This window comes from Corvus kubaryi, unplaced genomic scaffold, assembly GCF_017639235.1.
Source record: "Corvus kubaryi isolate FWS band 111438036 unplaced genomic scaffold, C.kubaryi_AGA036_p1.0 66, whole genome shotgun sequence".
Taxonomy (NCBI): domain Eukaryota; kingdom Metazoa; phylum Chordata; class Aves; order Passeriformes; family Corvidae; genus Corvus; species Corvus kubaryi.
Window position 1 is genome coordinate 16,450,309 of NW_024582054.1, and position 21,679 is coordinate 16,471,987.

General features: G+C 38.0%; 1 protein-coding gene across 2 annotated transcripts in view; it reads left to right on the forward strand.

Annotated features, from left to right (window-relative positions):
* Positions 1–21,679, forward strand: part of TSHR (thyroid stimulating hormone receptor) — a 62,219-nt gene that overhangs the window by 7,559 nt on the left and 32,981 nt on the right. Inside the window, exons 2-3 of one of the 2 annotated variants that reach the window (XM_042047831.1) lie at positions 11,879–11,950; positions 17,958–18,032. The exons of the other annotated variant lie outside the window; for it this stretch is intronic. Of the exons in view, the coding sequence (XP_041903765.1) occupies positions 11,879–11,950; positions 17,958–18,032 (147 nt within the window). The remainder of the gene's footprint in view (positions 1–11,878; positions 11,951–17,957; positions 18,033–21,679) is intronic. 2 annotated transcript variants of the gene reach the window in all.

Below are 21,679 nucleotides of genomic sequence, written 5' to 3' on the forward strand. Positions count from 1 at the left end.
ATACTAGGTTGAAAAATTAGTGTGTGTTATCATCGCAGTTAAAGTGAAATGTTAAAGTGAAAGGATTTGTTCATAATCACAATGGTAGGTTGAAGCACTGTTATAAGGGTTCTTGAAGTTATTTACAAACTGTGCACTGCTTTACTGTGCACACACAGGCCAACTCAAAGTGAGCAAATGAAGAACAGGAATGAGTGACAGTAAGGGAGCAGAGAAACTGCTAAAGACCAAAATAATATCTTGTAAACATTGAATACAATATTATTTTTCATTCCTTATCAGTCATTGTATCAGTAGCATTTCTTGTACATTTGGAACATTTAAATTTCCTGTGTCGTGGCACAGAATCCCTCAAATGCTGGGAACTGTACAACCTCAAACCAAAAAGCCATTGCCATTCCTAGTAGAAACAAGCATTACTTCAGCATTTTTTAACTGCACACCAAACTTGCTCAACAGAAAGCAGAAGGATTGCAAGTAGTTCTTTTGTAAATGCTGTGAAGAGCTTAACCTCAATGAGAATATCACACATTTTTACAGAAGACACTGGTGATAAGGCAGTAGAAATTCATTTGTACCATTTCCTTGTCCTAGAAGATGACGAGTTTTGATCATCATAGTAGCAAAAGAGTAGTTTATACCAGAGTTAAAAAAACTCTATTTTTAGAGTTGATTTCAACAGAGGTTCAACAGACTGATTCTGTAAGTGTTACACTACACTGAATCTTGAATTGCTACTGTAGTCAGTTTTCATTACAGTGTTTTCTTTTGACATAAAATTTCCAATCCATTACACTTCAGAAGCACACAACAGCCTTCTCTTGAATTGGGAAACAGAGCTTATTGATATATCTGTAAAAGAGAAGAAAAAGCTTAAATTTTACAAAAAAAAAAGAAAAAGAAAAATTCATGTGACTACTAAGGGGTAATTTACAGATTTTTTTGCAAATAGCTAATATCAGTTAAGAGGGCAACTTTTCATGAATCTGACTCATACAGACTGTTTATATATTTTCAAAATCAATAAATGTTTGATGTTTTCCTTAACATGGGTTTACAGAACCTCAAAACAGTCTATAAAAGGTGATTATATTTTGAAAACTGGACTGTCTCAGGAAGTGTTTTAAAAATGTCTAAATGATCTGCCTTCATCACCAGGTGTGACTGAACCTTCCCACATGCAGTTCAGAGAGACTACTGTGAAATGCTAATCTTCCAAAACAGGAATAAGAAAAATGAGGTACAGTCTCAGTTCCTCAAAAACTCAACTTTAAACATGCTTTGGTTGACCATACCTAGGCGACTACTATGTGGTAGCCAAAATTTGGAGAGTAGAAAAAGTAGCTTTTTTTACTCAAAAACGAGAAGTGACCCATCTACAAAAGGCCATTTTATGTCAACAGCTTCTATTCTATTCAAGATTGTGCAATCCAGCCTGTGCCCTGATACCTTACACAAGTCAATGGGAAATGATACTCAGGATTTTGCAAAGTGCAATGCTATGGACTCAAGTTGAAGCAATGAGAGCAACTACATTAAACATTAAACGTTACAATTTAAGCATCAATTTAGGCAATGAGCTGCTGACACATACTAAAAGAAGATTAGTTCTCTCTTGAACTCAAGTCAGTGAGTGTGATCTGTCTGGATCTAAAGAAACAGGTATTTTAAATGGCATTCTTTATGAAGAAAGGTTGAATCACACAACATGAAAAGTTTGAGCTATTTTTTTCTCAGAAATAAGTAGATACATAAATATGGAGGCTGAAGAACCAGTCAAGGTAATTGAAATGAAACCTAATATAATTTAGCATAGAATTATTACCGCAGGCCTGGTTCCTACGGTGTATCACCGTGTCCCACAGCCGTAGGGAGGAGGAGGAGAGAAGATCCAGCAGGCAGGAATTGTGCAGCAAGATTGATTTATTTAATTATTTTACAAACTCTTTTATAGACTTTTTTCTTCATAGTCTAATTGGACAAAGGACCAGCCACCCCTTGGGGGTGATTGGCCAAAATCCTAAAACATCCATTGTCAAAATATTTTTCTACTATACCATAAACAAGACTTTTCAAGGTTGCAGGTGGCTTGGTTGTTTACATTCCCTGCTACCTCTTCTGTGAGAGAGAAAAGTCTCTCACGGACTTAGAAAATAGCAAGAAAATCCTCACTAACAGCATAGAATCATACAATAGTTTGGGTTGGAATGTACCTTTGAAGATCATCTAGTCCAACTGCCTCTTCAAAGAGCAAGGGCATCTTCAACTTGATCAGGTTGATCAGAGTACCATCCAGCCTGACCTTGAATGCTTCCAGGGATGATTTATCTACCACCTTTATGAGCAATCTGTGCCTGGGTTTCACCATGTTCATTTTAAAAATGTCTTCTTTATATTTAGTCTGAATTGATCACCTTTTAGTTTAAAATCATAACCCCCTGACTTATTGCAACAGGCTCTACTAAAAATGTGTCCCCAGCTTCTTTTTAGAAGCCCTCTTTAAGTGCTGGAAGGCTGCAATAAAGTCTCTCTGGAGCCTTCTTTTCTGCAGGCTGAAAAAACCCAGCTTTTTCAACCTTTCCTCATAGAGAGATGTTACAGCCCTCTGATCATCTTTGTGGCCCTCCACTGAACCTGCACCAGCAGGTCCATATCTTTCCTGTGCTTAGTACTCCAGAGCTGGATGCAGTACTCCAGGTGGGGTCTCACCTGATCAGAGGAGAGAAGCTGAATCCCCTCTCTCACCCAGCTGCCCACAGTGCTTTGGATGCAGCCCAGGACATGTTTGGCTTTCTGGGCTGTGAGTACACATTGCTGGATCCTCTCATCCACCAGCACCCCCAAGTCGTTCTCATCAGGGCTGCTCTCAATCTGTTCATCCCCAGCCTGTGTTGATACCGGGGGTTGCCCTGACCTAGGTGCAGCACCTTGTGCTTGGTCTTGTTTAACCACATGAGATTCCCATGGGCCGATTTCTTGAGCTTGTCCAGGTCCCTCTGGATGACATCCCATCCTTCAGGTGTGGCAACTGCACCACTTAAGCTTCGTGTCATCAATAGATTTGCTGAAGGTTCATTCAATCCAACTGTTTATGTAATTGATGAAGATATTATTCTCTGCTGGGCACAAGACTTGTGTATTTGCCCACTACTGGGCACAACACTTTTCACTGTTCTCCATCAGGACATTGAGCCATTGACCACAACCCTCTGAATGTGACCATTTTCAGCCACTTTCTTATCTATCAAACAGTCCCCCTATCAAATCCATCTCTCTCCAATTTAGAGAGAAGGATGTTGTGGGGCACTGTGTCAAACACTTTACAGAAGTCCAGATAAATGACATCTGTAGCACTTCCATTGTCCCCTGGTGTGGTCACTCCATCAGAGAAGGCCACTGGGCTGGTCAGACAGGACTTGCCATTGGTGAAGCTGTGCTGGCTGTCCCAAATCCCTTCCCTGTCCTCCATGTGCCTTAACGTAGCTTCTGGGAGGATCTTCCCAGGAGCAGAGATGAGACTGACAGGTCAGTAGTTGCCACAGTCCTCCTTCCTACCCTTTTAGAAGATGGGTACAATGCTTCCCCGTTTCCAGTCACCTGGCACTTCACCCAATTGCCATATTAAAACACTACAGCTTCATATATTTCCTTTTATTTTGATCACAGACATTCCTATTTCATTACTTTTGAACTAAATTTTGATTTTGACCTAAATGGTACTGTAACTTTTTTTACCCTGAACTTTAAACTTTTATAATGGCCTGCAATAAAATGTACTCTACAGTAGAGAAGAGCCATGTTTCTGAAATATTGAGCTAAAAGTCTATAAATGGCTGCAAAGAAAGTTCAAACAGGAACACAAAATTTTGAAAAGAGCAATCTGAAGAGGTTCACTTCCTACAGGGAAGGAGAGTAAGAACAGGCTGTAATTGCTGGCTACTATTGTGTTTAATCGGAGAACCACTAAGTGCCTATAATTGCTGCCAGCTGCTCAGCAGAGGTAAAAAAGTGAAACTGAATGTTAAGAATTATTAAGATAGAAATATAGATGAAAGTAAAGGAATATGTTTTGCCTCTGATTGCGTACATAGCACCTGCAAAAAGGACATTCAAATGTATAAAATTACTTGTATACAAAAAACAACTGCATAGCAGCCACTAGCCTGTGTTTCCTCAGATCCTCCTTTTTGCCTCACTAGAAGACATGCAGGCTGCTTTTCTTTTTCAGACATAACTTCCCTTGATCACTATGCTCTTTCAAAGATGATAGGGTAGCCTCAGAATGATATCAGCCAGCTCCCCCATTGCCCTTAGGTGCAACCCGTCTGGTCCCATAGATTGCTGTATGTCCAGTACCCTTCTGTGCTTCTTTAGTGTATCCTCTACTGCAGGTACTGCCCCATTTCCTTAGGCTGTGCTGCCAGGAAAAGGACTTAAGAGGCCTGGGAGCAAATTAAAAAAAACTAAGTTACAAAAAAGTGGCCTGATTTTGGCTGGAATAGAGTTAATTTTCTTCATAGTACCAAGTGTGGTGCTGTTTTAGATTTGTGCTGGAAAAAGAGTTGGTAATTCAGGGATGTATTAGTATTGTTGGCAGTGCTTAGAGAGTCACAGCCTCTTCTGCTTCTCACACTATCCCGAGCTGGGAGGGGACACAGCGAGCATAGATACCATCTTTATTTCAACCCCCAAATTTTCTCACTTTTACTCTTCTGATTCACTCCCCCATCCTACCCTGGGGGGAGTGAGTGAACAGTGTCTGGGGCTTATTTGCCAGCTGGGGTTAAACCATACCAAGAAGGAACTGGGGTCTTTTCCATGTCCTTTGTCACTAAATCCCTTGTGCCCCTGAGTGGTGAGCCCGCAGTTTCTTTGTTTTCCTTTCATGGACCATGTACTTCCAGAAGTCCCTTTTGTTACCCCATACATACCTTGCAGTTTCAACTCTGTCAGAGCTTTGGCTCTTCTAATATGATCCCTGTATATGAGATTATTCGTATCTTGTGCCCTGGGCAACTGCTTTTGGTCAATGTTCAGGACAGGATCTTGGGTGAGATGGAGCTTTCTTCATGACCCAGTAAGATAATGTTTAGGTTTTCATGCTCCAGGACACTCCAAAGATTCAGTACACACACTTGTTCCCCAGTAACTAACAAAGGTCATTGGAACTAAGATCCATTAGTCAGAAAAGAAACACCCACCAAAATGGTTTAAAAGAGTCCATGGCAAAAAAAGGCAGTTTTCTCCTTATCCATTTAATTAGTGAGTTTCCACAAATGGCAATATAAACTAAGAATATATGAAATATAATTTTCCTGCAGAACCTCTCTGAGAGGTAACATTCCTCTTCCTTCCTCCACAAGGACTGATGAAAGTTAGGAAAAGGTAAACCTCTGTCACAGGAGAGTGAACAAAGGTTAAAAAAATGAAAGTCTAGAACTTAACATAGCTATTAGAAAATTAATTCTATTCCTTTTGATGGGTAAATTAAGTTCCAAAGGAAAAAATGATCTGACTTCCTCAGAAACTACCTCTATTACAATGTTCTGTCAAGTCTGACCATGACCCACATGCATTCAGCTGAGCCTTAGCCACTCCTCATGGCAATTTTGAAATTCATGTAGCTGAAAAGGAAAGGTTTGCTTCTAATATAATTCATAAAATGTGTATCTATACTCTTTGCAAAATCCCAACTCTAAGCAAAGAATTATCTTTTTTTCTGGCTGTCAGGAAGAAAAGAGGATAATCTTTACCCTTTCCACCAAAATGATGTCATATTTTTCTTCTTAACCTTTCTTTCTTTCTTTGTATTTGCATATTATTACTTTTTTCTCTTCTTCTTTTTTTTGTTGTTGTTTTTGTTCATTTTCTTGATTTTTGCATGAGTCAGACACATGTATTACACAGTTGTTGGACTATAGAGGCCATTCTCCCAGACTGAAAATGTTTCAGCAAGTCCTATTTACACTACAGACCACTTGAACCATGTCCATTTAAAGAAATTTTTAAATGTTTATTTGGGAATAAGGAAGGAATTTGATTGGAACCTGACTAACTGAGCAGGGATTATAGAACAGCATGCTTTAGTTAATAGTATTTTTTACACTGAAAATGTAAATGAAGAAATTTCCTGCTATTCCATTAGAACAAAAAAAGCAACATCTGGTTTTGTGAGACAAAGAAATCTGAGGTCATATGTGACAGAGAGAAAAGAGGCTTTAAAAGCCTCAGAGGCCTTTATAGAACAGTCTTAGACAGATTTTAAATTTCAGAAAGATCCCTGAAACCTAATTTTTTGTATATAAAAGGCACATAAACTACATAGGAAGTTGCTTCAAGAGTGCTTGAATTTCTACTGAAAACACACACAAGCAGTAATTCTGGTTTCATATTCACTTTCCTTAAATAACTTTCATTTATAAATTACAACAATGACAGAGCTCTGGCTCAGGGAAAAGAAAGCAACCCTATTCCAGAAATGGGTGTGTATTATGTATATAAATATATAGCTTTCTACTTCTCATGTTTATCTATATCTCTCTGCAGTCCTACATTACATTTGGAGGCAAGAACTATCTATGTCCTGTCCTCCTACAATGCCCACAGTTACAGGGTTTTGGTCCATGAAGGACAGATATATAAACAATGAATGAAATAATTAATATAAGTTTCTTGATTTTTTTCCTATATGAGGAATGTAAGGAATGACTTGGTGTTGACTTGTGGTGATGACAGTGCAAGTTAAATACAGGCAACTATGAGAAGTGTATCTGGTATGCAAATGGACATTCAATATGTAGCCTCTTTTAAAAGGTTCCAGATTAGTACTAAAAATCCAATGGCTGCCTGTCAAAGGGTTTTTTTTCTCCCTGTTAGATTGTGTAAAATCCTCAGTGAAGGATGAGGGAAACTAATAAATGCTGATACAGAAATCTGGTCAGCATCCCTGACATTTCTATTACGAGTAACTGAAGCAATGGAGTACCAGCTGGTATTTCAGACTGTACAGCACTTAAGGTTTAGAATCTTAGAGAAACTGCCAAAGATAGCAGACATGGTACTGGAGTACTATGATAAAGCTGTTAATATACAAGTAAATAAATCTAAGCTTTGAGGTTGATCAAAGAGAACACATTCTGCATATGTTTGTATCTTTACTCAGATCTTCCTTAAGAAATAGCTTTCACTGTTATTTTCTACCCGATACAAATGTTTATGTAAGAATCTTGTGTATTAAATATAAGTTAATGCAGTTACCTCCTCCTCAGGGAGACACTTCCATATACAGGGAAAATTTAGTTCTTTGTTATGGGGAAAAAAAAAAGTCTGGTTAATTTCCAAGGTTGTGACAATCTGGATAAAGACTCTCCAAAAAGATTATTTATTAAAAGTAGGAAACAAAGGAGAAGAATAAAGGAAGTTCCACAGGGATCTGGGTAAGACCTTAGGATGTTTAATATACACTTATAAATGACCTGAAAAAAGGGGATGAACAGTAATGTAACAAAGTTTACTCGTGCTAGGAAGTTATTAAGGTAGTAGTGCTAAGAGCTGACTATAAAGAATTTCAGAAGGCTCTTACAGGATGTAGTGGCTGGGAAACAAAATGGTAAATAAAGGCTGGTGTTTATAGAGGAAAGGATTCAGTGGGAGAACCATATAAAGATACATATACTAAAAATGACAGATTCTGAGCTCATAATTTCATCAGGAGGAGATCTTGACATTATGTTAGATCTTGGCATTAGTTCTGAATTCATGTTTAGGAAGAGTCAAAAAAACCTGCAACAAACCCACACAAAACAAATAATCATTAAGCCAAAACCTAAATCTAATATTAGAAAATACTGGGAAAGGAACAGATAACATACTTTTGTCACTCTACAAATTTAGGGTTTGCCTGTACCTTGAATACCTTGTAGAGCAGGTATTGCCACTTGGGGTAGAAGATTTACTTAGAAATGGAAGAAATACAAAGAAAGCAGGAAGGATGACCAAGGGTATGGAATGGTTTCCAGAGACGTACAGGAGGATGAATCCTTCCCTAATCCTGCTGGCTACACTATTTCTGACACAAGCCAGGATGCCATTGGCCTTCTTGGCCACCTGGGCACACACTGGCTCATGTTCAGCTGCTGTTGACCAGCACCCCCAGCTCCTTTTCCATTGGGCCACTTTCCAGCCACTCTTCTCCCAACCTGGAGTAGTGTATGGGGTTGTTTTGACCCAAGTGAAGGACCTGGCACTTTGCTTTGTTGAACCTCATACAGTTGGCCTCAGCCCATCAATCCAGCCTGTGCAGGATCCTCTATAGAACCTTCCTGTCTTCAAGCAGATCAACATTCCTGCCCAGCTTGGTGTCATTTGAAAACTGACTGAGGATGGGATCATTCTTTCCTATAAAGTAATCTTTTTTGACTCAAATCCAGTCATAAGCAGTGGGTGATCACGAATTGAGTAAGGATAAGCTCCAACATTGTGGATTGGTGTTTTTCAAATTCAGTCATAAACAGTGGGTGATCACAAATTGAGCAAGGATAAGCTCCAACATTGTGGATTGGTGCTTTCTGTTTGCTATAAATTAGCAAGTAACCAACCTGAATTCTTGCCTGTCAGACTGAAAGTGTCCATATGTACCTCAATTTGTAGGAAGAGGATACATTAGCAGTAAGAACTTCCTTTCAGTACCTAATTGTCCCAAACACTGACCTGTACACTTTCATTTTGAAAGCATCTATTATTTAATTTCTTAGGGCTGGGCCAGTTTTGAGAGATAGTTTATGTTATTCTGTTGGACTGATAGTTAATTGTAGGAAAGCAGCTATATAGTCTTCTTGCATATTCAGAAGTGATTCCCCACTTTCAGAGTTCCTTTGCTTTGTTAATCTTTCCCTCATTCTTACCACATTGGTAATACTAGCATTGGACACTAGGTGGCTGGTAATCATCTTCTGGTAAGCTCAGCATGAATTTCACTATGTGAAATGTCTTTTCATAGCTATTTTTGCACCACTGAAAGACTACAACACATTTATTTCAGAATAATTAAAAAAATATATTTTTGTGTGTGTTGGATTTAATTGGATATAAAAACCTAGAAACAAATGTGTCAACAGCTCTTTACCTAGCCATTACTTTGCTGTCATGTTTATTTCTCCTATATAAAAGCTGGAAGGTCATTACTTGTTATAATTTTCTCAGAAAAAAGAAATTAGGATGTAAAATTTTTTACTTTGTTTCAAATTGACAAACTCTGTTTCATATTGACATATGGTAAATTTCCCCCCCTGTATTGGTGGAGAATAGTTCATTAAAATACATATAGCTTTTGTTGACATGATTCAAATTATAAACCATGTAATTTCAATCTGAAATTCTTTGGGTGGTCTGTATTTACTTATTGTGTTTTGTAGATGTGCATTTAAAAATTCTTTAAAAATGAAGAGACAACTACATAAAATATATATATACTTTCCTAATATATCTTACTGAAGTAATATCACTGATACTGCTGTGGATGTTAAAATAATGTCTATAAGGTTAGACATATATTTATATATTTCTGAATATAGAAAATGTGAAACAATTTATGTGTGAGGAAAATACTGGTTTCACATGGATTTTTCACATATTTGCCTCCAGATCCTGTTAAAAGATAATGTCCTCTCGACACTGGCATGGCCTACTAAGTGCTTTTTGCTTCCTTATTTATCCAGAATTTCCAGGCTTATCTGACAGGATGTGTAAATTTCAAGATTAATGTAAGATTTCAAGATTAATGGGAGCTCATTTAATGTAGCTCACGAATGATGGGTCAGACTCCACTCATTCATGGAGTGGGATGATTGTCTGACATAAGAGCAGGAGGTCAAGAAGAGACCTAGGATGATGTTTAAATTCTTCAGTTTCTAGAAAATGGAATTATTTGTAAGTGGTAAGTTAAGTAATGTAATGATTGGGGATTGAAAGTAACAATGTGTGGATCAGCATTTTTTAGGGGAACAGGGGACCAGAGGTATATAAGAGGGATTAAAAGTGAGCTTGGATAGTCCAAAGTGACTTAAATGATATTTTTCTTGGCTTTTGAGCTCTAACAATCTAAGGTGGAAGCCTTAAGACTGCTTTCTCCTCCTAATGCACCTGGGTTACCATTAGACTTATTTGCAGCAGGGGCACATTGCTGACTGACATTCAACTTGGTGTCCAACAGGACCCCAGGTTTTTTTCTGCAAAGCTGCTTTCCATCTGTTTCCTCCCAACAGTGTTGAACCCTGGAGTTAGTCCTCCCCATGTGCAGGACTTTGCACTTTCTGCTTGGTGAACTGTGTAAGGTTCCAGATGGCCCACTTCTCCAGCCCATCAAGGTCCCTCATTCTCACTATTTTACTTTAAGACCTGTTAAAACCTGGCTGAAACCAGAACTTCCACAGTAATTATTGTCAGCTTCCTCAAAGGCCTGGAAATACAGACAAATGTTGACACAGAACCACAAAATCAGCAGGCTGTGCTGGACTATACAGAGGTTTTCTACAAATATTTTGTCTAGGATTATGATAATGGAAGGAAGTAGTGTGTGAAGTGGAGGAGGGAGAAGGATGAGAGAGCACTGGTATGGGTGTCACAATGCTATGGGTACAGGGGAATAAGCGATAACCTCTGGACCAATTGACATTCCACCAGTCAGGGGCTTGGCTGGAGCCAGGTGTATTGAGGTCAGGAGAAACATCAATTCACTGTTGGAAAAGTAGAAGTCTTTAGTCATACTTGCAACAAGTATATGGAGTGGAGAAGGTACACTTGGGACGTAGATTCTTCCCTTGAGATTATAGGAATGTACATTCTCTTAATTTATACTTTTAATTCAAGATAAAACTTTTAAGAATTTCTACAGCTATTGTTATTATTAAACTCTATTTCTACAGTTTTATTTCTTGTATGTAAGTTCCAGAACCTTGATAAATCTCAAGATGATAATATATTTGTCTATGTAAATCAAATACAATTATGGTAATCAGAAACTAAACTGAATCAGGAAATCATACTAATTTGTTTATTTCTTTTCTCTTTAACTGTTGTTAAACAGCAACTAGGGGAAAGGTTTATCATTTGTTCTTGATTATTCTTCAAATTATTCATTGACTAGAAATTCTGTAAGTGTGTTCCCAAACTCTATTGGAAAACCAAGGATTAACAACAACAAGTTGTAACTACAAGTTTAACAGACATTGTAGGCTGATTTTCCAAAGCATTTCCTCCTTTCGTGTTTAGAGGAGTGAGTCTGCTAGAGATTCATCTGTTAAGAGCTTGGCTGTTGATAAGTATCTCCCTTAAATATTGTGGGTTTTTCTGAAATCTCCTGCAGATGGGTAAGGTACATGCCACCCCCCATCAGAGGTCTGGAAGAAGAATGTAGTATTATTTACAAAGAAAATAGAGAATTCTGTGGAGATAGTATGTAATTGCTCTAATTCAATTTTGGCTGATATACCTGAATTTCTTGCTCAGAATGAGGGATAGGATATCTTTGTGGAGCCTGAAATGATGAAGAGAATGCTTATTCTCTTAATACTTCATTTACTTCAATGAGCAAATATGTTTTGCTGGTCATGCTGTGGACCTTGAAAGGTCCATCATCACCACTGACTGCTGAGTTCTTGGGAGGGATGATGCAGAAAGCTGTAATTTAGATTGATGAAGCACAGCAAACAAAGCAAGCCACATAATGGAACAGGAATACAAATGAGGCAAAGATGGCAACACTGGGAAAAGGCAAGATAAGAACAAAAAATATTGGAGTAGAGCTGAAGCTGTGGAGGACTTTTTAATGTTAAATTGTACTTACCAAAGGAAATTAACTGCCAAACTTTTATTTCTCTAGGAGGTTTATGGAGACTCATCTAAGAACAATTCCAAGAGATGCTTTTTCCAATCTCCCCAACATCTCTAGGATGTAAGTTCTCTTCTGATACTATTCTTTTAAATTTTTATTAGAAATCACTCTCCTTCTCCAAAATTCTGTCTTTGTGTATAAAAACTTAGGAAATGAAAATATTCTTGTACCTTTGCATCCTCACCACTTTCATTTTAGAACCGCAGGTAATAATCCTATTGTTTTTAACCTGAACCAGCTATAGGAAGGCATTCTAAGCATTTGTGAACGAGACCACTCCCCCTTTATTGAAGTCGATGTGATAAATAAAGCTATAAAACTTTGTTTTAGTTAGCAAATTACAGGAAATCATTTCACTCATAAAAAATTAACATATTCAATTGCTGGTCCTGGCTAAAAATTTGTTTCCAGCTGCCAGCATGATTTGTAGCACATCTCATTGGAGACCAGGGGCATTTCTAGACCAGAGATGGACTTTCACCAAAACATTAATATTTCCGTGATGTGAGAGAGACTTCCATTGTGTCACTTCCTTTGTGTGCAAACATATGCATGGATAGAGTCCATGAAAGCAGAACCAGCATCCTCTATCTGTTTGCCTCACATCAACATTTGTCCTGTTGAAGGTAGCTATGTTAAGGAAACTTGCCTGTCCGACCATCCAGGAGCCACTCTGACAGTCATGTTCACACCATTACCAGCTCGACCGACCATTTCCCATAGCAGAGTCTCAGATGTCCAGATCTTTCAATAGTTTAATCTTGATTCAATAACTAAATAACAAAATAGCCCAAGCTTGGTGCCTCCAAGCAAGGACCCTGAACAAAGGAATCTCTGGGCTTTTACACCCTCACAATCTAAGTGCCCCAACATCTGTGGTCATTGGCTCCTGCTGTGTCTCTGAGTGTTTCCCTCACCTGGCTGGGCCACAGGTCCCTGGGTCCTTTGTTATGCAAAAGGTCAGCAGTTCATGGCCCCTTGCTTCAGGCTCCTCCCACCCAGAGCTCAACCTGCAGCTCCCACTGCAGCTGCAAACCAAGCTACCTGCACTGAATGGATTCCTCAACAGCTGCCCTTGCACTGTACTGCTCGTTGATGTCAACAGTCTTGACAAAAATTTGTCCCACATTTGTCTGTTCTTTGTCGCTGGCCCATAATCTGTGATCTTGTGCATGACTGATGCAGTGAATTTCTCTGCCACCTCACAATTCACTCCCTAGAATCAGAGCCGTGTAATTTAGAAGGGACTTCAGGAGGCCTCTAGTCCATGATCTGCTCATGCGATCCAATCAGAATGCTTAGGGCTTTACCAATCTGGTGCTCAGCTTTATCTGTGGCCACTGTTAACTAAATAAGCCACCACATTCAGCAACAGGCCCAATTTTTCTTGTTCAGCTTTTTATTACTAATGTAGCAATAGGAATTCTTCTTCTTGCCCTTGATGTTCCTTGCAAGTCTCAATTCTATATGAGCTTTGACTCACTAGCTGAGTATTACCATCTAGGAATTCATGAAAAAGGACTTTGGGGGAACATAGTCTGCCTATTATATTTTATAGGTTCATCCAGATATATTGAAGTAAAGACTTTCTATAATCATTATAAGTAATTGTTCTTGAATATCTGCAGCCTCATTTACCATCAGTTTAATCAGATAGATGGTATATTGTTTGGGGGTTTTTTGGAGAGGGAGAAATATCCCTCACATGATGTATGGTATCGTATATAGAAAGGATAAACTTAGTTTAGAACAGAGATTGATTCAATATAAAAGGGTGTCAGCTCTTCTTTGGCTCCAAAAACTCCAATTGGCAGTTTAAATTTGAATACTGTCAGTGCCCATCTGGATATTTCTTATAGCATTACTACTACCACAAAACACGAACTCCCACCTTCTTGATATAAACTTCAGGTTAAGGAATCAGTACCTGTATTTTAACTGCAACTCTTATGTGTATGTCTTGGCCTTTAATGTACCACATCTCATTTGCCTCTCCCAGCCTATAATTTCCGTGCAATGAAACTGTGCAATGAAAATTTCCAGATCATTCCTGGTTTTGCAATTTCATCTAGAAAATGTTCTGAAGTGTCAACAGGGGAATATATACTGTGTTTACTGTTCCAAATACAGCAGTTCATTTTGCTATATGGTTTCTACTATATGATTTGCACAAATAAACACGGATTTTTTATCTGTACTGAGTAGAAAATTTAGTTGTCCTCTTTATGAACCTTATTTAAACAAAAATTTTAGAGCTACAATTTCTCTTAAATTAATGCATGTTTATGTATTCTTGATAGCCAGAAGTAGAGAATTTTTTCCCCTGTGCTGCTTTTCCACATGAATGAAAGAAAAAGCATTTTAATTACATGCTTAATTGCAAAGCTAATTGCCATCAGAAAGGCGTCACTGAATAAAAGAGTTTTATAGGATATTCAAATGCAAAAGAAATTTCTGGTTTCCACTGTTAATCATGCAAATACACTAAATCTTGGTAAAATGACTTCACCTGCTGTTTTCTGCTGACTTAGGGACATATTGAACATTCAGTATTTTTAAGGTCAAGGATAAGAAACATTTTTCCTGGGCTTAGCATGATGCTTTGGGGTCACATTCATGAGTACCTCCTAAACGCCTGGTCTGTAGCTCCTTGAAGTGTTTTCTCCACAGCTTCTCTACACAAAGGAGCATCCCAGAGTGCCCTCTGCCAGCAGCCCCATGTAAAGCACGATTCCTGTGCACCACTTCCCTGCGCAACACAGTGCCTTTCGCACCCTGTGCACACTGCTGTCCCATAGCCAGTGCCACCACTCAGCTCCCCTCACCTAGCATGTTTCTGCACCTCCCGTGCTCCCCAGTGCCAGCTGATACAGCACAGCCTCAGCTCAGTTTCCCTTGCCCTACCTGCTCCTGGTTGTCCTCTCCTGAAGTGCCCCATGTGTTACCAAGCTGGTCTCCAACAGCGGCAGAGGACAACAGGGCCAGCTGGTGGGCAGCAATACAGGGGATGCTGAGGTTGGAAAAAAAGCAAAGAGAGGTGGAGAGAAGGAGAAGGAAGAAAATAAGGGCTGGGAGAGGGCTTTGTGGCTGCTGCCAAGTGTTGATCTGATCCTGTGCTCTCAGGCTTTCTGAGTGGGCAGCGGTGATTAAAGTGTTATCTGCAAACAGACTTCCTCTGAAATTGTGCATTTGGTGTTCAAGCTATCTCTGCATTCATGATGAGTGTTGAAGGCATTCTGAAATCCTGCAAATTAAACAGAGCCAGTAGGGAGAGGAGGTGCTGAATTGTAGCTTGCCTTCAAAATGGCAGTTTAAACATGCTTTCCTTTTTCTGATGCAACTCCTTCCAGTTATGATTGCTATGATTTTTATTTCTTACATTTAATGTGTTGTGTTATCTGTTCATTAGGCAGAGCCCAAAGATTCTTGAGGCACTCTGAGCACTTGGAAGTAAATGTTTATGCACTATTAGTACAAATTTCTGTTTGACATTCCCACCTCAGACAAGATTTTGAGTGTGTTTGTGTGGAGGTTTGGGTGTTTATCTAGATGACACTAAAGCAAATAAAACTACTCATTTTCCTGTCATCAGTGGTGGTGTGGTTTAATTAATTTACACAAATACATATGCTTGTAAAGTAGAAGAGCAAAGGTCAACACATGAAGAAAGTAAGCCATTTCCTTCCCACTGTGTACCACAATTTTAAGACATAAAACTATACCTCAAATGGGTCCCAGCCAGACAACATATAGTAAAAATGTGACATGAAGCGTGGTGGGAAAGTACATAATGGCTGCAGGGGTGAGAGAGGGGAGGAGGAATCATCTTCTCTGGCTCTTCTCATACATGGGAGAAAAGCACCTGTTTGCCTGATGTAAGGTGACTCATTTTGATCATGGAGCACACAGAAAGTACTCTCCTACTTCCTAGCTTTTACAGGAGGATACAATCTTAGCTCATTATCTGTTTTTAATTTCATTTTCTGTCAAACTGATTTTTACATATCAATTTGCTACATAAAGAAAAAAATTTTAATAATATGTTATTAATACAATGTATCTTTTGGTGCATTAAAACGTAGGGTCTTTTAAAGTGGAATAATCCATTTTCTTTAAAGACTGAAACTCCAATTTCCTGGGAAACAGACATTATTACTTACAGGAAAACAAAATTAAAGCATTTCACATAAATATCTAACTCTGCAACACTCAATTACAGAGGCACAGACTGGACATATTTTCTTTATTGTATTCCTCTTTTGTTACCTTCCTTCATTTTGGAAGAGGCAAACACCTTTGGAAAAGCAGTATTACTCTAGAAAGAGACTCTGATAGTCATGCAATCTCTACTTGTTACTTGTCTTTCTTTTCAAAGACAGTTGAATACATCTCCAAAGTGACCAATACAAAATAGATTTCATGCTCGATGAGTTAAAATTAATTTGGGTAATGTGCTTTTAGCTCCAGTCTGGAAAGGACATCAATTCCCCCCCAGTTAGTGCTATTAGTCATCTTCTGGTTTTTAAGGCATGTGCTGGTCACAAAGTTTTCAGTCCAATTTTTTAAAGCATTTAAAATATTTTTTTAACAGACATTGAACAAACAAAGATTTTTATTTTCTAAAATTTACACAAAAATTAGTAATCTGATTTATAACTGATTGTATTAGAAAGCCTTCCTCGGTTAAATGATCATATTTTAATTTATTCTTTACTGTTACTACTCCTTATACTATCATTGGGAAAAATGGAATGTTACAAATCTTCTCTCTTTTGTTTAAGGAACACAACCCAATTGCAATTAATGTAAAATAACAGATATTTTTTAAATTATATATGACTCTAGGTCTTTGTAGGTCTGCTGATTAACAAGGAGGAAAGCCACGTGACACAATATTTTTATTATTGTTTTTTTTTTTTTATTTTGACATCTAAAATTGATGACTATGACTCATCTACTCAATTTAATTTTGTGCACTTAAAATACTTATCACATTGCTCAGGGTTTGTGTAACCATGCAAAATATTAAAAACTGCATTAATCAATTTTGATCAAGAGTATCAAAATGTAGTACCTAAATATTTTACCCATAATCATAAAAATTTATAAGGAATTATTTTTAAAGAAATATATACCAATTAGAAATATGATATAAAATACTATTAGAAAAGTAAATAAAATACAGTGATAGATCACTTAAATCCTATTCCAGTATTAATACATTTTAAAGCTAAGAGGTATTTTGAAAGACAGAATCAGGTAATTTAAACTAAAGAGCAATAGATCAGTTACACTGATAATCAGCTCTAGTTAGTTGTATTACAACTTTATTCACACTTCAAAGTCTTTGATAATAGTTGCAGTATTATAATTCTAATGATAGTGGAGAGGCTGTAGAGCTGTTTTCTCATCACATTCCATGGATCACCAGCAGTGCAAATGATACTCAGTCTGAACTGTGTACAAATAAATATTTCTTGTCCAGTTTTCTTTCTGAGCCACCTTACTCCTTTATGACACTCATTGTATGGCTAGAGTTTCTCTCTAAATTCATGTTATAGCACGTTTTACTCAGCAGTATCAAAGTAGTGGTTGCCCTGATGACTTGTCTCTTTCCAGAGAAATTGCAACAGTTTTTACAGCGATGCCCCAAAGGTCATCTTTGTTTCTTTCCTTCCTTTTTTTAATTCTTTAGTATAGAGAAATATGCCAATTTACCTGAGGCTTAGATTCACCTTAGAGAACTCCAAGGTGATCTTAAGTGGGGAAAAGGGAAGAAATATGATGCTGAACTGTGAAATACTGGTATCCACTTTTGCTGCTTATTAGCACTGCTCTGTTGTTTTGGTTTGACTGTGTTCTCCAGTACAGTGTGAATCTAAAGCATCAGTCAAGATCAAGACCCTTAAAAGGATTTTAAAAGTGTATCCTTCAGACCCTGTTCATGTGTCTGGCAGTGTCATCATAGCTGGATGAGAAAAATAATGAGATAAAAAATGAAGTGGCATGATGGGCATGGCTTCCCAGTGTCTGAGACCTGTTTATTTTTCTGTTTGCTGGTGTTTAGTTACATCTCTATAGATGAAACACTTCACAGTCTGGAGGCCCATTCCTTCAACAGTTTAAGCAAAGTCACTCACATGTAAGTACTGTAATTAAATTAATGAACGCAGTGATGAGATATATTTGGGATGTGTGGAAATAACATACATGATGATGTTTGAGTTTTCATTCCTGTCTCCTTTGTAGCTAAATATTCCTTTTCTCATTTCCTTTCTCCATAATGTAGAGTGAGTCAGTCTCTTTTTTGAGCTTATTTTATTGTGCTTGTTTTCCATACATCTTTTTGGTTCCCTTGCTCTTCTGTATCCTCCTATAGAAATGCAGGTAAATGCAGTGAGAAACTAGTGGGACTTACATCATGAGCTTGATGTAAAGTTGAAATAAAATGGCAACTAAGAATTATTTCTCTCAATTTACTGCAGGTAAGCGTAAAACAGTAATATAAGGATCAGAAATAAAATCAGAAGGACCAAAGCACAGAGCAAAATGGCACTAGCTGGAGACATGAAGAATAAGTAATCATTCCGAAAGTGCACTAGTAGAATGAAAAGTGTTTATATGGTTATTAAATGGAACAACAATAATATGGAAAAAGGCTTCTGGGAAGTGTTTTTACACCTTTTTTTTCTCATGCTCTGACCAATCCTCACCACTAGTGATGCACTAAGGGCAGTTACAGAACTGGTAGGATACCTGCATCCAGAGAATTCTTGTCATTCATCAGGACCCTGTCAAAATGAGAATGTAATGTATTGAATAGAGAGCTCCATAGGATCCATCCTGTATCTGGTACTCTTCCATGTTTCCATTACTGATCCAAAGGAGGGATTGGAAAGTGTGCCACAGTTGTAAAGCTCAGCCAAATTACAGTTTGGCATATTTCAGAGATTTTTGTTTGCAGAGGTGCCATGGGAGAGCACTGTTGGTCGCCATGGATCCAGAAAACATTGTCAGAGAGGAAGGTCTTTTGTGTCCAGAAAGAAAACGTGCCAGAGGCAGATCGATTTTTTAAGGTTGTTGCAAGAGGTGCAAGCTACCACCCATTTTCACACTAATCTTTGAAAAAGAAAAAGGAATAATAACATTAAAGTAGATTAGAGGAGATTCATGTCAGACTCTAGGAAATGTATTCATATGGCTGGTATAAATAAACACTAGAATTGTTTTCCTGGAGACATTGTCTCTACCACTGCAGACATTTAAGGCTGTATGATCTCAAAGTCCATAGATCTATTTAATCTTCACTCAGAGAAAGAGATCGAATTAGATGATCACTTAACACTGCTGTATTTTCTATTTTTTTTTTCTTTTACTTTACACAGTGTGAAACAGAAAGACTAACAAAGTTACAGGAGAAAAATATAATTATTGTTAATGAAGATAAAGAGAGAAACTAATGCTGGAAAGTGTCAGTGACTCCTCTAAGAGAACCTGAACCTGACTAGCATATCTAGAAGCAGAGTGCAATATCCTGAGATCTACTTCAGGCCAACAACATGCTCCAATAGTATTCCAAAGAGTTTCATAGCAAGACTTTGGTGTGATATCAGTACTTACCTTTGGTTATAATGCCATTCCCTATTCTGTAGATGTTTTTTTCCAAGCCCGTTGTGTCCATGTTCTCTCTTCCTCTTTCATAGTTCTTGTGTCTTTAGAATTTCTTGTTTAACACAAATGAACATTTAATGAAACATTTACTGGCAGCACATTTTATAAGCAACGAATAAAGCATCTGTCACTATGCACTACAAATTCCTCATGTGATACTTCTTTGGTGGTTCACTTTATTAGAAATTAAAGATAAAATGCTCCAGACAGCTCCAAAATCACCGCATTGTCACACCCACTCCAGCCCTCAGGCCTGGATGTGTTGTCCATGACCGGGAAGCTGGAGGTTTGTGCAGGAGTCAGCGGAGTTCACAGGCACCCACCCTCATGTCACCTCTGGCACGGGCTGTGGGGAGGGCACTGGGGGAATGTTTCCTGCTCCACTATACAACGGTATGGTAGTGTGGGACCCCTTATATTTCTTGCAAGGCACTACCAAAAGAGAAACTGTACACAGACATACAAGATATACTTTTTTTTTTTTCTGCACAAGAGCCAAAAATACTACCCAGGAAAAGACATCAGAACTCTGCTCACAAAAGTTACAGGAGAACCCCAGGCCTTTGCAGATAGCCCACAAAGAAGGGCAACCTCTACCACTCAAAAGTGCTTACCAGGTTTATAAAATCTGTTTGGAAGTTAGGCACATGTATGATTTAATCAGGGAATATCCAGGCATCTGGCAAGTTACTTGCATATAAGCTGTGAAAGAAAGCAATTTATAGATCTGATAATTTTTATGAATTGTTTCCATAACTCCTGATTTGTTAAGACTTATCACTGTTGAATTTGATTTACTTTCCAAACAACAGGATTAAACAGGGATAAATTTGTGTCTTGTGCTATGCATTTATTTAATGTTCTCCATTTACACAGTATTTTTAAAGTATTATTGCTAAAATAATACTAGGCTAAGATTATCACAAAATATTTTAAAGGAGGTTGAGATTAACGTTTTGAAAAGTCATTTCATGGGGTTTTATTTTTACAGCTTGTTTTTCCTTGAACTTTCAAAAAGTACAGCTTTATGTAAATAATCTTTTTACCCTAACTGAAACTTATACACACAGTTTCATTTTCAAAACATTTCTTTTTAGACGTAAGAATTTCTTAGGAGAAAATTTAGTGTTTGTGGAAGGGAGGAACTAATAGTTTGGCATGAGCCAAGTGTTACGTGAATAAGCATCCTGTGTTCATCATGATCTGTCTGCCAAGCTTGTTAGTGCACTTCAGCTTTGATCTTCACCAACCCATTTTCTCAGTCCTTATTTGGTTCATGTGCCTCTGTTCTGACTTTCTGTTCCTTCCAGACCTCAGCTCTTTAAGCATAGGCCATATTTTTATGCATCCATGCCTTTCAAGTACTGAGCAACTTCTGCAAACTAAGGATACTGATCACCTGCTGTATTTTAATGAGCCACATCTCATTTTGCTGGTTATTAGTGGCAAAATTTCCACCCTATGAAGATGTAAATAAGGAACAAGCTTTTGCTAGGTTTTTTTTTCCTCCCCAATTGTGTTAAATTTGTCTCACAATGGTTTCTTGTTTCCTCTTTTTGCATTTACATTTTTTAAGTATGTCTGTTTAAGAAATCAGAACTGTCTGTCTCATACAATTACATAAGTATTTATTTTTTGTAAATGTAATTGTGAAAGGGTCTGATAAGCAATCAGTGTCTCTGTGTAGTTGCCTTACTAGTAGAGCTGAAGCTTGGTAACATTACACGAAATAAAAACCTGTTGTAATTAGGTCTGTGTTTCTCAGGGAAACATTCCTGTGAATGGAACCTCAGAAAAATTCACTTTCTTTTCGTCCTTTCTCTGTGTCTTGGCTCACCCTCCCCTGCTCTCTCCCTACTCTCTTCTCCTCACTCATAAAGCATTCTTCTCTTATACAACCACATTAAAAGCCCTCTGAGCATTTGGGAACACAGCCAAAGGTTATGGTTCAAGTGGCTTGTCCTCATATATGTGATGTCATTTGGAGAGCAGGTGGGGGACCACTCTCCAGCTCTGCAGTGAGATGGAGCCAAGGGTCAGGGCAGCCCCACCATCCTCTGGGCCAGGGCTGCACTTCTCTTGGACAGCTTGTGATGCCAGGCCATGGGATACAGTGCT